The following is a 15,615-nucleotide window of genomic DNA, read 5'->3' as shown; positions in this document are numbered from 1 at the left end:
TATAGGGGGTATAAGGCATTTCTGGGGCAGATGTGCATAACTGGGGGGGGCAGGTTGGAAAATAGAAGGAAATAAAACCAAAATATTTTTCTCAATCATAGCTTTTATTAAAATAAATAGTTTATATGAATTAACATTTACTGGTAAAACTTTTTTCCTATAGGGTCATCTTATATTCAGGCCTTTTCTTTTTTTCCTAAATTAATATTCAGATTTGGGGGGGGGGTCATCTTATAATCGAGCAAATACGGTATTTAAAAAAAAAAATCTAGAGCTGTATCAATGAAGGTAAATGCATCACATTTTAAGGCAGAGCAATTGTATTATTACAGCCTTATAAAAAGGAAAACACGTACAAAGTCTTATCATTTAGAAGATGGTAGATATTGGACTCCAAAAAAACATCTGATTTTAGTTATTTGGAGGAAACAACTTACATGTTTTTTTCCGAAACTGTGTTTGCAATCAGCTCATAAATCTGAGCCCCATTTTCAGAAATGGAAATTACAAACAGGGCCTTGTTATCTGTGAACATGAAAGGAGATAAAATAGAAAGAAAGGAAGAAAATGGGAAAATAATAAACCGTGTTTTAATAATTTAATAAACACAACAAAAGGAGGTCATGTATTGAAAAGTATAAAAAATATATCTGGTGCTGTACATCAAACGTTTATACCATGGCAACCAATTTAATGGTCCAATCAGCAGGAGAACTCCACTGGTTGCTATGGTAATAATTCCAATAGCAAATCATAGCAATTTTTCAGCTATAAGGCACATTTTTTTTTATTTTTTTTTTATATGTGACCCATAGTCTTCAAAGATAAAGTCATATCTCAAACACGCTCTGCTGTAAATCAAATTCGTTTTTACAATGAACTCTGGATGACTGAAACAGAATACTGAAATAGCATACACATTTAACAATGACAAATTCAAAGTTACGCATCAAGGAATTCAAATCAACTTAGTGTGCATAATAGTCTTAAAATATAGCACAGACTTTCTTCATTAAGCTGTGATAGTTGATCAGGATAAACCAGGATACCTGATTAATAGCCGTTTCTTTTGCGTTCATTTTGTATTTCACAAATATCCATACAGCTTATATTTGTTATTTTATTCTGTACCTATTTAACTCAATGTAACTTACCCCTTTCTCTGTTAACAGATTTTTATTTACTATGCTGTATAATGGCCACTTAGATATTTCTCATTAAGCAGACAATAGAACTTATCCTAATCGCAAGCTTTCATTGTGTATACGATCAGCACCGACTGAATTCGTTATAGCCTGCAGGGTGGCAACACCTAAGATTAATGCATGAGTATACATTCTTATGGTTTCATAACAGGTAATATCCATGGCAAGTTTCAGGGAAGGTTTCGAGTACCATAGAAAATTACATTTAATTTATTTCTTAGCTCTTTTATACACAGTAAAGATAATATGGTTTATTTACTAAAGCAGCACCTTGCTCACCAACTTACCTATGCATTATAAAGGCCCATCATGTAATCAGCAGTGGTCGCCTACACTTATATATCAGCAGTGGTCGCCTACACTTATATTTTGAAATATTTGCATTCCATTGCTTGACACAGCCTTTTGAATTTCTACACATTTTACAATATATGGTGACAAGGAGTGGCATGTGAAGTGGTAAACAAAATGGTGAGGGCAACAGGAATAAAAAAAATACTGTTCCAAAAAAAAAAAAAAGTGACTTGTGTAGTTTATGATATAAACGTTTCATTTGTCCTCTGTGTTCTTGATGAGTGTATGTTAAGTTTGAAATCAAAGGCAGCACTTTCCACATATATGTATGGGGGGTCTCCTAGACACTAGAAGCTTCCATCTTACTTAGCCAGTATAATCTTCTGTGGATAGTTGGTTACCCAGGTAATCTTCCAGTCAGACTAGATGAAATGGCTTGTAAATGCAAGGAAAAGGGGTTTATAGCCAAAATCCTTAGGGCATCCCTTGCAGGTAAATCAATGGTGATACAAAGAAGAAAACATTTGTAAATATAATTTTTCAGTATCCTACTACAAAAGAGTCCTACAAAATAGGTATATTTTATTGCTTCAACCATTCAACATTTATCCAAGGACAACAGCCCATAAAATAACTAATCAATTGTGACATAGCTCCCTCTTTCCCTGAAAGAAGGGTTCATCTGGCCCTATTAATGCCTAGTTCAATCAACGAGGTGACTTTCGAGAAATTTCAAGGCATACAAGGCATACCAAACTATTGTTGGAGCAGAAGCTCACTAAGCCCCCTTACACGGATAACCCTTCATATCTCTAGTAAGCCTTTTAATCGTGTTCTCAGGGAAGAGTTTGTACATGGATGTTATAACGGACAGTGGTTAAAGAACACAGGTTATTAAACATGTTCAGTTACCATGTGGTTTATTTCTTTAATGATCAGTGTGTATTAGGACATGTAGGAAAATTCACTAACATCGATAAATACCCATTCTCCAAAAGCTAATATCTGAGGTGTGTGAGACACACACCCTGGATACAAGGCATTTCAGGCAGGAGCGACATTATCTTGCATAAGGTACATTGGTTACAATTTGCTGAAAAAGCTCCACAAATATTGGCAGCCTTGGTAAATATGAGCATATTTTTCATAATATGAAAAATTGCATATTGTTTAACCTTTTGATCCTTTCTGCAAAAAAATACACAAAATACTAAAAATGGATATCAAACATTTACAAACAGAACATTGGTTTATATAAAAAGTGTGGCATAATTATGGGTACCTCTTTAGTCAATACTTTGTGCTACCTCCTTTTGGCAAGATAACACCCTTCAGCAGTCTTCTCCTATAATGCCTGACGAGAGTGGAGAATACATTCATCCATACATAATCTCTCCAGATCCTTCAAATTTCAAGGTCGACTCTGATGGACTCTCCTCTACATTTCACCCTACAAGTTTGCTACGGGGTACAATGGTCATGGTAGGACCTTGATTTTGTGGTCAGTAAACCAATTTTGTGTTGATTTTGATGTATGTATTCGATCCTTGACCTGCTGGAAGATCTAACCGTGGGCCATTGTAAGCTTTCTAGCAGAGGTAGTCTGGTAATATCTGTTGATATTTGATAGGATACATGGTATCATGTAGTCTAACAAAATGTCCAGTTCCTCTGGCAGAAAAACAGCTCCAAAACAGAGCCACCACCATATTTAACCGTGTGCATGAGGTACTTTTCCATATGGCTACGTTCCTGTGTTCGTCAAACCCATCCCCATCTGGTGTTTCTTGTCAAAAAGCTCTATTTTGGTTTCATCTGACCATAGAACTCAATCCCATTTGAAGTTACAGCAGTGTCTGGAGACTGCGGAGTTTGTTTTTGGATGACAGTAAAGGCTTTTTTTTTTTCTTGAAAGCCTTCCAAACAACTAGGTGATGTTGGCTTGTGATTTTGGAGAGTTTCTGACCCCAAAACCTGACTAACTTCTGCAATTCTCTATCTGCAATCCTTGGATATTTTTTGGGCCACTTGAACCATCCTCTTCACGGTGCATTGAGACAATATAGGCACATGTTCTCTTACAGGTTGGCTCATAAAATTTAAATTTGACTTTAACTTCTTAATTATTGCCCTGATGGTGGAAATGGGCATTTTCAATTCTTTTGCCATTTTCTTATAGCCAATTTCCATTTCGTGAAGCTCAACATCCTTTTGCCGCATATCACAGCTATATTCCTTGGTCTTACCCAGTTTGATGAATGACAAAGGGGATTTGGCCTATGTGTTATCTAATATTTATACCCCTCTTAAACAGGAAGTCATGGTTGAACAATTTCCTGGTCACCCCTACGTACTAAAAAATAAAAAAAATATCGATGGGAATATACTTTAAATATATTCTTCTCATATGAATTCATAGGGTGCCAATAATTATACCACACATTGTTTATACAATTTATTTTTCTACATTTGGAGATTTTGCTTAATTAGGTTAATTGAGAATTGTATATATACTGCAATATTATGTGAGCCAGCATTCAGCTGGTTTGGCGTCTACATGGGAAGTCACTTGGGGTTATGATTTGTCAAATTATTCTCATATTCTGCTCTTGTTGAGTAGTAATTCATTTTTAATTGATACCTGATTTTGATTGAATTGATTTTATTTGCTGTATGCCTTTACTTCATGACTTTCCTACAAGTGATATGGTTTCTATCATTACATCATATTGCTGGAGTCATACCCACATGATAATCTAGGTGTCTCTTTATAACAGCGTTGAATGTTTTTCTTTTTTTCCCAAAAGTTTTCATCCAGAAAACATGCATATACAGTATCTCACAAAAGTCGGTACACCCCGCACATGTTTTATTATATCTTTTCATGTGACAACACTGAAGAAATGACACTCTGCTACAATGTAAAGTTGAGAGTGTACAGCCTGTAAAACATTTTGTCCCCTCAAAATAACTTTTATTATAAAAGTGTTGCTGCATTTTGTTTACTCGAGTATGATTATGTCCCTATATACCTCTAATTTGGTTTAATGGTGTTATGCATTGATGTGCTGTCATGGACATGGAAATCTGAAACAATGGAAATAGACTGATGTGACTTCTGTTTCCCGCAGATGCATCGTCATGTTCTCTCAAGATTTTTTGTGTTCTATGACACCTTGATTGTATATGTTATTCACAACTGTCAGCTTAGCACACTGAGAAAGTGGTAGAATGCTCCAAACTACTTGGGTTTTAAGATAGCTCAACACAGACATGTACAAAGCTTACGGCACTTTATGTTTTTTGAAGCAGACCAGTTATAACAACATTCTTTGTAAAATGTCAACAGGATAATACAGACTGACTTTCTTTTTTCAATTGTAGAAAAGGTGTTACGGGTCCTACCTGTTGCCACTGGCCGTACTAACACCGTGTTAAGTTTGATGATCGGACTGAATATATGTTTGCTGTCTGCGGCAGATGCAAGGATTTTGCTATAACACCTCAGGATCAACTTGTCATCTTGTCTCTGAAGCAAAACCAGAATGTCTTCCAATAGTAGTGTATATAGTTCTGTGGAGGACACAAAACGATGTAGCTCAACTACCAATCAATAAATTACTGGAAAACATACATAATCCTGCAATAAAGAGCTAATAAAGTGATTAGAAGGTATGATCCCTCAAAACCATCAGGGATGGAGACCAACAATAACATGTTAATGTATTTTAATACATGGAAGATTACATTACACACACTTTTAAATTGTGTTTGCTCATGTATCAATATAGATCTGTGAATACACATTACATACCTGTGTGATCAAATGAGAGGCCAGTGAAATCAAACAGGGAAACCATGTTTATGCTTCTTGGAGCTGTTTGCCCCAATATCATCATACACTTATGTTACATGCTGTAATAGTACAGGGCAGAGGGTCTGGGGGGAAATTGCCAGTCTCTGCACACTGTTGGCATTAACATTAGCTGACATTAAAGTATATTTTTCAGGAAGAGGTAGGAATAAGAAACATTAAAGTTTGAAAATCACAATATAGAGAAAACACAGGGTGAAACAAAATGCAAAATAACCTTTTTTTAAGAAATAGAACACAGACTAGGAAGGAGATTAGGACCTATGGTATAACATTTGAGCTATATAACAAAATGGGAAGGGGAAAAAGATCATAGAGTAGCGACCTGATCTGCAGACAACACATCTAAACCGTGCTATCTGGCAATGATGTGCAGGCTTTTCCGACTTGCTGCCTTTTACATCTTCTAAAAAAATTGAATTGGCCGGCTTCAAAAAGAGGTCATAGGTGCACGATGAAGCTGAAATGCGCATGTCTCAAATAACCTGACAAGCCTATGCATGGGTGGTATTCACTTTATATTGCTGAACACAAATGGGGGTATTTTCTTGTAGCATCACACAGGAGATTGTGAAAATTAAAGTGAAAATGCTTCTGTTTTTTTAATTATGTTTCCATTTTTATATGTATTTTTAATGTAGGTGTACATATACGGTATATATATGCATCTGGTAGCCAAAGAAAGTTCTAATTGTCCTTTTAAAAATAACTTGTAAGAGAGGAAAACTATATTTAAACATCCACATATCAAAAATGGAAATAATTGCTCTGGTCATTGACCCAGGAGAATCCCTGGTCCTTAAGGGGTTAAAGTATGCTATGAAAAATCATTTAATGATACTAAAACAAGTTTCACAACTTCAAGTAATGTAGTCATACTTGCATATAAACATTATACAATTTAATATACCACAGCTGGCTTATTCTTCAATATACATATGCATAGTGGCTTTGGGAACACACAAACGTATATCTGTTAATCTTAAAAGACAGAGAAAGAAATTCTAAGGGGACAGAGGCTTTTAGTATGCGAGAATGAATGTGCTTAGGAGACAGGTGTTTCACTCCCCCATCTCTATTAGCTGTAAGGGATACTACATTTAGCTTGCTCTTATTTTCTTCAAACTAGCATTCATAGGTTTTTCATTGAAAATACCAGCCAGAATGAAAGGAAATGTATCGTACATGACGTAACTTTGGATCAGGATCAAGTCTTAAATGGAGATTGTCTCAAGAATAAAGTAATGAAGAAAATGGTTAAAAAAGCAAAGGAAAAGCAGATAATTCAATTACAGACAATACTTGCACGAACTATAAGATACATTATATAAATTATACAGCAGAAACATAAAATGCTGACTTACATGCATAGCAAATCCAAATTCCAATTGTTTCTATATAATAGAGTGAAAAAGAGTAATTTTACTTACCGTAAATTCCTTTTTCCTTAGTATAGTGTCAGTACCACGGGGTGTCGCTCTTCCTAGGGACAAGGACCTAGAAACGAAGAGGTTAAGATCACCTCCTAACCCCTCCTACTCCCCCTATAAGAGCCCTGGCAGCCCCAATACCTCCAGTAAATACCAAGAAAACAAGATAGCTTGCAACAAATAATTTTAATACAAAACGTACAGGGAGGGAAATATACTAAGGAAAAAAGAATTTACGGTAAGTAAAATTACTCTTTTTTCCTGTCATATAGTGTCAGTACCACAAGGATATAGCAAGATGCCCCCTCTGGGTGGGGAATATAGTCACGAGGTAACCGCATGGAGCACCTTACGCCCGAAATCAGCATCAGAGGAGAAGATGTCTAGCCGGTAATGCTTGACAAACGTGTGGAAGGAAGACCAAGTGGCTGCCTTGCATATTTCTTCCGGGGACGCAGAAGACCTTTCAGCCCAGGACGTAGCCATAGCTCTGGTGGAGTGAGCAGTAATGTGAGATGAAAGAACCTGACCGCTGAGAGTGTAGGTTAAGCGAATAGTGTCGGAAAGCCATCGGGATATCGTGTGCTTGGAGGCCGCCTGGCCTGTAAATCTATCAAAATAATTGACAAATAATTGATCCGTAGAACGGAAAGGAGTAGAGCGGTCTATATAAATCCGTAGAGCTCTGCGGACGTCTAGAGTGTGCCAGAGCGTTTCTTCCGGAGTAGCAGGTGACGGGAAGAAGGAGGGTAAAATCAGCGGTTGATTGACATTAAATTCAGAGATGACCTTAGGCAAAAAAGAAGGCTTGACGTACAAAACGACTTTATCTTGGTGAAAAACATTGTAAATTCTGGAGCCGCGGAAAGAGCCTGAAGCTCACTGACCCTCCTTGCCGAGGTAATGGCCACCAAAAATGCCATCTTGAGAGATAAAAACTTGAGCAACACATCTTCTAAAGGTTCGAACGGTTCGGAGCAGAGTGCTTGAAGGACCAATATCAAATCCCAGGAAGGAAAATGTGAACGTCTGGGTGGCCGTTGAATTGAGACTGCCTTAAAGAAACGCCTGACGAGAACTTGTGAAGCCAATTCAGACAGGAGAAAATGACTCAAGGCTGAAACCTGTCCTTTAAGGGTCAAAACAGTGAGACCCGCCGAAAAACCTTCCTGCAAAAAGTCCAGAATGGAACTTGTAGAAGGAGAGGAAAAATCCAAACCTTTTGTAACACCAGTGAAGAAATTTCTTCCATACTCGAAGATAAATAGCAGACGTAGATCTTCGTACTGAACTCAGGAGAACCTCTGTCATAGAATCGGAAATGCCTCTACCCTGGAGGATCATCCTTGCAGCAGCCAGGCCGTCAATCTGAATCGTAGAAGAACATCCCTGGAAAGGTTGTTGTTTTCCAGAAGACAGGAGGATATTGGCAGTTCCCACACTGAAATCGCCATACTGAGTAGCTCCGAAAACCAACTTCGATTCGGCCAATAAGGGAGAATAGCTAACACCCTGGCTTTGTCTACCCGAATTTTGAGGAGGATCCGAGGGATCATGGCCACTGCAGGAACACATAAGCCATCTTGAAAGACCAAATCACCGACATTCCGTCTAACAGGGGAGGATTGTCCTGCTTGTAAAGGGAGGCGAAAATTGGCAATTTGCTGTTTTGTCTGGTCGCCATAAGGTCTATATCTGGCAGGCCGAATCTTTGAACCAGGAGAGAGAAGATGTTCTTGTCCAGGGACCAGTTTGCTTGGGAGCAACGAGATCTGCTGAGATCGTCTGCCAGGCCGTTGTCCACTCCTCTGATGTGCGTCGCTGCTAAATCCTCTAGATTCCTTTGGGCCCAGAGCATGAGCTCGTCTGACAGGTCCTGGAGCTTTGGAATGCGGGTGCCACCCTGCCTGTTTATATATGAGACTGTGGTGGCATTGTCGGACTGAATTCGTACAGCTTTTCCCCGCAATCTTGGACCGAATGTCTTGAGCCTACCTTGGAGGCATCCGTGGTAAGAGTGACCCACTGACGTGGCAGAAAAGATCGCCCTCGGGCGAGGCGCCCCTTTGCTTTCCACCAATTCAATCGGAGTAAGACGCGTTTGGATACCCTGAAGTTGACTCCTGGACCACCGTTGCAGGATGTCCCACTGAAGGGGTCTCAATTGTGCCTTGGACCAGCTTACCGCTGGAATACAGGCCGTAAGGCTGCCCAGAATACTCATAGCCGTCCTGAAGGAAAGGGTCGGATTTTGTTGTAAAAAGGAAACCTGATTCCTTACTCTTCTTATCTTTGAACGTGGGAGATATAGCCTCGATGAGACGGAATCCACTATGAGTCCTAGAAACTGGATCTTCGTGGATGGGGTAAGATTGGACTTCTTGTGGTTTATGATCCATCCGTGTTGTTCCAAGCATCGGGTCGTAAACCTGAGATGTGACAGGAGTTCTTGAGAGGAACCTGCTTTTAGAAGCCAATCGTCCAGATAAGGGACAACTGTGATTCCCTCTTTCCGCAAAGCTGCTGCAACCGGGGTTAAAAGTTTTGTAAAAATCCGAGAAGCCGACGATAGGCCAAAAGGGAGAGAAGTGAACTGGAAATGTCGAAGCCTTGAGCCGACTCTTATGGCAAACCGGAGATATTTCCTTGAGGCTGTGGCGATTGGCATCTTTTAGGTCAAACGTAACCATAAAGTCCCCTTACCTTAATAGGTGGGTAACAGTGAGAATGGATTCCATTCTGAAGTGACGGTAAGGAATGCAGGCATTGACCCTCTTTAAATCCAGAATTGGACGGAAGGACCCATCCGGCTTTGAGACCAGGAAGAGACGAGAATAGACATGAAATTCCTGATTCTTTGGAACAGGCTCTATGACACCTTTTTTGAGAAGGGTAAGGCTTTCGGCAAACAGTGCTGAATTCTTCACCTGAGAAGGGTAACACGAAATCAGGAACAGGGGGCGTAGGATTTTGAAAAATTTTATCCTGTACCTGTCCGCAATGATCCTGAGGACCCAGGAGCTGTTGGGCGTTTGTTTCCATCTTGGCAGGAACCATTGCAAACGACCTCCCACACGTCAGAACTTCCTGCCCTCAGGTTTCTTAGGATGTTCCTGAAACTTCCTCTCGTGTTGTTTACGAAAAGTTTGAGTCTTGAACACTGGTTGAAAAGGCCTGGAAGGTCTATACTGGAATCGTCTGTTCCATCTGTTCTTCCTATCCTGAGGAAGTGCCTTTTTAGTATCTGACATATGTCTGATCAGCTCCTCCAAGGGAGACCCGAATAGCTTGGTTCTTTCGAATGGTAAATCACATAAGGTAGACTTTGAAGCAGTATCTGCTGCCCAAGAGCGAAGCCATAAGGCTCTTCTAGCCACGGAAGACAAACCCATATTACGGGCCGATAGTTTAAGGCTCTCTTCTGCAGCTTCCACCAGGAAGCTATTAGCCAGCTTTAGGTTCTTAAATAGTAACATAGTAACATAGTTCATAAGGTTGAAAAAAGACCAAAGTCCATCAAGTTCAACCTATATACATATTGTGTCCCTACCGTGTTGATCCAGAGGAAGGCAAAAAACCCTTATGAAGCAGATGCCAATTGCCCCATACCAGGGGGAAAATTCCTTCCCGACTCCAAATATGGCAATCAGAATAAATCCCTGGATCAACGTTCTGTCCCTATTAATCTACTATGCATAACTTGTGATATTATTGCTTTCAAGAAACACGTCCAGGCTCCTTTTAAACTCTTTTATTGAGTTTACCATTACCACTTCCTCTGGCAGAGAGTTCCATAGTCTCACCGCTCTTACTGTAAAGAACCCCCGTCTGTGCTGGTGTAGAAACCTTCTTTCCTCCAGCCGTAGAGGATGTCCCCTTGTTATAGATACAGTCCTGGGTATAAATAGGTCCTGGGAGTGATTTCTGTACTGCCCCCTTATATATTTATACATAGTTATTAAGTCCCCCCTAAGCCGTCTTTTCTCCAAACTAAATAACCCTAATTCTGATAATCTTTCTGGGTACTGCAGTCCTTCCATTCCCCTTATTACTCTGGTTGCCCGTCTTTGAACCCTCTCCAGTTCCACTATATCTTTCTTGTACACTGGTGCCCAGTACTGTACACAGTATTCCATGTGTGGTCTGACTAGTGACTTGTACAATGGTAGAATTATTTCCTTGTCATGGGCATCCATGCCCCTTTTGATGCACCCCATGATTTTATTTGCCTTAGCAGCAGCTGCCCGACACTGGTCGCTACAGGTAAATTTACTGTTAACCAAGACTCCTAAGTCCTTTTCCATGTCAGTCATCCCCAGTGTTTTCCCATTTAATACATATTCCCAGCCTGGATTTTTCTTCCCCATGTGCATAACCTTACATTTATCCGTGTTGAACCTCATCTGCCACATCCCAGCCCAAGCCTCCAACCTATGCAGATCCATTTGTAATCGTGCACTGTCCTCTATTGTGTTAACCACGCTACAGAGCTTAGTATCGTCTGCAAAGATTGATACTTTACTATACAATCCCTCTACAAGGTCATTAATAAATATATTAAAAAGAATAGGACCCAAAACTGACCCCTGTGGTACCCCACTAGTAACAGTCACCCACTCAGAGTATGTACCATTAATAACCACCCTCTGTTTCCTATCACTGAGCCATTTACTTACCCACATACACATTCTCCCCCAGCCCAAGCATTCTCATTTTATGTACCAGCCTTTTATGTGGCACCGTATCAAATGCTTTGGAAAAATCAAGATATACGACATCCAGCGATTCTCCCCGATCCAGTCTTGAGCTCACCTCCTCATAAAAGCTGATCAGGTTAGTTTGACAGGACCGATCCCTTGTAAACCCATGCTGATATGGAGTCATACATTTATTTTCATTGAGATACTCCAAAATAGCATCTCTTAGGAAACCCTCAAACAGTTTACATACAACAGAAGTTAAACTAACAGGCCTATAATTCCCCGGGTCACTTTTTGTCCCCTTTTTGAATATTGGCACAACATTTGCAATGCGCCAGTCCTGGGGAACAGACCCGGTCACTATAGAGTCCTTGAATATTAGAAATAGGGGTCTGTCTATTACATTACTTAACTCCCTTAGAACGCGGGGGTGAATGCCATCTGGACCTGGTGATTTGTCTATTTTGATTTTTTTAGGCGGCACTGCACTTCTTCCTGGGTTAGACAGGCGACATGTACTGGGGCATTTATCTCATCCTGCTGTATATTACCTGGCATTTCATTTTCCTCTGTGAATACAGCAGAGAAGAATATATTTAATAGATTCGCTTTTTCCTGATCCCCGTCTATAACGTCTCCCTCATTACTTTTTAAGGGGCCGACGCTTTCATTTTTAACCTTTTTACTATTTATATAGTTAAAGAACATTTTGGGGTTTGTTTTACTCTCTTTGGCAATGAGTCTGTCGCCACTTTTGCTGCTTTTATCTGATTTTTACATATTTTATTTTTTTCCCGATAGCTTCTTAGTGCTTCCTCACTGCCTTCCTGTTTTAGTAGCTTAAATGCCTTTTTTTTTGCCATTTATTGCCACCTTTACATTTTTATTTATCCACATTGGTTTTCTCTTGCTCCTGACACTTTTATTCCCATACGGTATGTACTTTTCACAGTGAGAATTTAAGATATTTTGAAAAATCTCCCATTTAGTATCTGTGCTTTTGTTTTTGAGGACATTTTCCCAATTTACAGTGTTAAGGGCTTCTCTTAGTTGATCAAACTTTGCCTTCCTAAAGTTCATAGTTCTTGTGGCTCCTCTAAGAGTTCCCTTATTGAACGACAAGTTGTAATGTATTATATTGTGATCACTATTTCCTAGGTGCCCTCTGACCTCTAAATAACTTAGACAAACCTTCATCCATAGCGTCCGACAGACTGCTTTCTAAGGTCTGCAACCAGATACCTTGGGCTTTAGCCACAGATGCGCTAGATAACGCCACTTTACTCTGGAAACCAGATGACTGGAACACTCGTCTACAGGACGTTTCTGCCCTCTTATCCATAGGGTCTTTTAGACCAGCCACTTCACTAATGGGAATGGTAGTACGTTTAGAAAGCTGAGCTATCTGGACGTCTACTGTAGGGACATCTTCCCATTTCTACTCACCCTGAAGGTGAAAAAGCTGCTTAAAGTGCTTCGAGATGAAAGCTCTTTTGCCTGGATTGCGCCACTCTCTATACATGAGATTTTGCATATTAGGTAGCATAGGCAACCCTTTAGGGTGCATTGACCGGTCTGTATCCTGAAACAGCCGTGAGACCTCTTTAACAAATTTACGCAGTTCCTGTGGAGGAAAGCTGGTCTCATCCTCTGACTCTTCACTGGATGCAGCCGAGTATGACGAACTAGAGGCCTCTCCAGAGGACCAATCAGACTGAGGGGAAGCTGATTCCCTTTTACGTTTGTGGGATTTAGCCTTTACGGACTCCACCGGCTTAACTGCTGCAGCTTTAAACGTTTCAAACGTTTGCGCCAGGTTGTCCTGGAACCAGCCTAAGAAAGACTGCATGTCTTTTTGTTTCTCCTTTGCCAAACTCTCAGCGGAGCAGGCATTGCAAAATTTCTTTTTACAACCATCAGGCAAAGGACAGGCACATTCAGTGCATCATAAATGTTTAGTTTTAACCACAGCCTTTTTTGGAGCAGGTGTAACACATTTCTCCTTATCTGGTGAAACCGGACCAGACATCTAACATAAAAAGAAAAAAAAAAAAAAAAATTTAGTAGAAAAAAAAATACAGGGCAGAGGATTTGAAGGGTTAAAATCAAACCAAATCCTACCTTACAACTCCTCAATCCGTGTGGGGGGGCTGGTGACACGGAAAAACCAGTGCTGACAAGCTCCTCTGCTGTCAGACTGGGTAGCACAGCTTTAAATATGCGAAAACAATTAAGTTAAGAGAACTGCTTCACGCATGCTCAGTATCGTGTTCAGTACTCTTGGTGGAACGCAGCGCCCTCTGGCACGCGTTCCACCGCTGTGCGCATGCTCCAAACTTTTGCCGGCATAAAACTCCGGCGTGATAGTGTGATTACATGATCCCAGCTCACTATATATATATATATATATATATATATATATATATACACATATACACATTATATATATATACACATATATATATATACACATTATATATATATATACATATATATATTAGGGCTGCAACTAACGATTATTTTCATAATCGATTAGTTGGCCGATTATTTTTTCGATTAATCGATTAATCGGATAAAAAAAGGGAATGTAAATTTTTCATTTATTTAACCCCTTCGTGACAAAGGCTGATTTTACTTTTTGTACCCTTCGTGACAATGGCCTTTTTAACATTTCTGCGCTGCTTGTGTTTAGCTGTAATTTTCTTCTTTCCCGTTTACTGAATCCACACACATTAGATATTGTTTTTTTCAGGACAAGAAGGGCTTTCTTTAGATGACATTGTTTTGATTGTATCATATTATTTACTACTAAAAAAAGTATAAAATATGGTGAAAATTTAGAAAAAAATGACTGTTTCTAACTTTTAGTTGTAAAATCTTTTACTCATCTATAAAAGGTAATGAAAAAACCTGCTAAATAGATTATACTATTTGTCCTGAGTTTAGAAATACCCAATGTTTTTATGTTTTTTTGCTTTTTTCTACCCATTATGGGGCAATAAGTACAGGTAGCGTTTTGCTATTTCAAAGCCATTTTTTCCAAATCTGGTAATTCTTCCCCCCATGTGCCATTTTGGGTATCTTTGAACCCGGCCAATGCAATCTACCCCATCAAATCATATATTTTTGAAAACTAGACAGCCCAGGGTATTCCAAATGCTAGTATTTTAACTCTTTCCATGCACCATATCTACCACCAGTCTTTGTCAAACTTTGTGGTAGTCATTTTTTTGCATTTGGTTTTCCACACACATTTTACTTCAGGTATGAATTAAAAAGTTCTCGTATATATCACTATCACAAAACCCCCCAATATGTGTTCAGCAACATCTCCTGAGTACAGCGATACCTCACATGAATGATTTTGCCTGGCCGTTTGGGGGCAAAAGGGCCACATTTGGGGCATGCGCATTTTTCAATGTTGAACTTTGGCATTTGGGGATCCACTGCCCATGCCCTATTTGGTACATCTTTGAGCCGGGCCATTTCAGTGTACCCAACAAAACCATATATTTTTCAAAACTAGACACCACAGGGTATTTTAAATGCTGGTATTTTAACTCTTTGCATGCACACATTTTACCACCAGCATTTTTTCAAAGTTTGCAATAGTATTTTTGTGTGTGTATTTTTCCCACACACACCTACTTTATGTATGAATTTACAGCTCCTGGTATATGCCGCTGTCACACGACACCCCATAATGTGTTCAGCAACATCTCCTGAGTGCAGTGATACCCCACATGCATGGGTTTGTCATTTTTGTGGGAACTAAAAGGCCACATTTGGTACGTGTGCATTTTTCCAATTGGAAATTAGCTGTGTGGCCATCCTTCCCCCGGTGTTAATTGGGACGTTGTTGAACCTGGCCAATTCAATTTACCCCATCAAATCATACCTTTTTTAAAAGTAGACACCCCACGGGCATTTAATATGCCAGTATTTTAACTCTTTCCATGCGAGAATTGTTTTAAGCTAATATGCTAATTTTAGGACTTGCTCACAAAAATATATTTTTTATATATATATATATATTTTTTTTGTCTTTTTTTAAAAATAAATTTTAACATTTTTTTTCAACAATAGTGACATCAGTGGGAAATGATTTTTTC

The 15,615-nt window shown here is 39.4% G+C and overlaps 1 protein-coding gene across 1 annotated transcript in view; it reads right to left on the bottom strand.

The window, feature by feature from the left end:
* The window catches only part of ARHGEF12 (Rho guanine nucleotide exchange factor 12), an 81,280-nt gene that overhangs the window by 11,788 nt on the left and 53,877 nt on the right, over positions 1-15,615 (bottom strand). The window contains exons 30-31 of the mRNA XM_053451503.1: positions 4,905-5,072; positions 438-525 (exon numbers count right to left, since the gene is read on the bottom strand). Coding sequence (XP_053307478.1) covers positions 438-525; positions 4,905-5,072 — 256 coding nt within the window. The remainder of the gene's footprint in view (positions 1-437; positions 526-4,904; positions 5,073-15,615) is intronic.

Source organism: Spea bombifrons, chromosome 12 (assembly GCF_027358695.1).
Source record: "Spea bombifrons isolate aSpeBom1 chromosome 12, aSpeBom1.2.pri, whole genome shotgun sequence".
Taxonomy (NCBI): domain Eukaryota; kingdom Metazoa; phylum Chordata; class Amphibia; order Anura; family Pelobatidae; genus Spea; species Spea bombifrons.
This window is presented reverse-complemented; position numbering and strand designations above follow the sequence as displayed.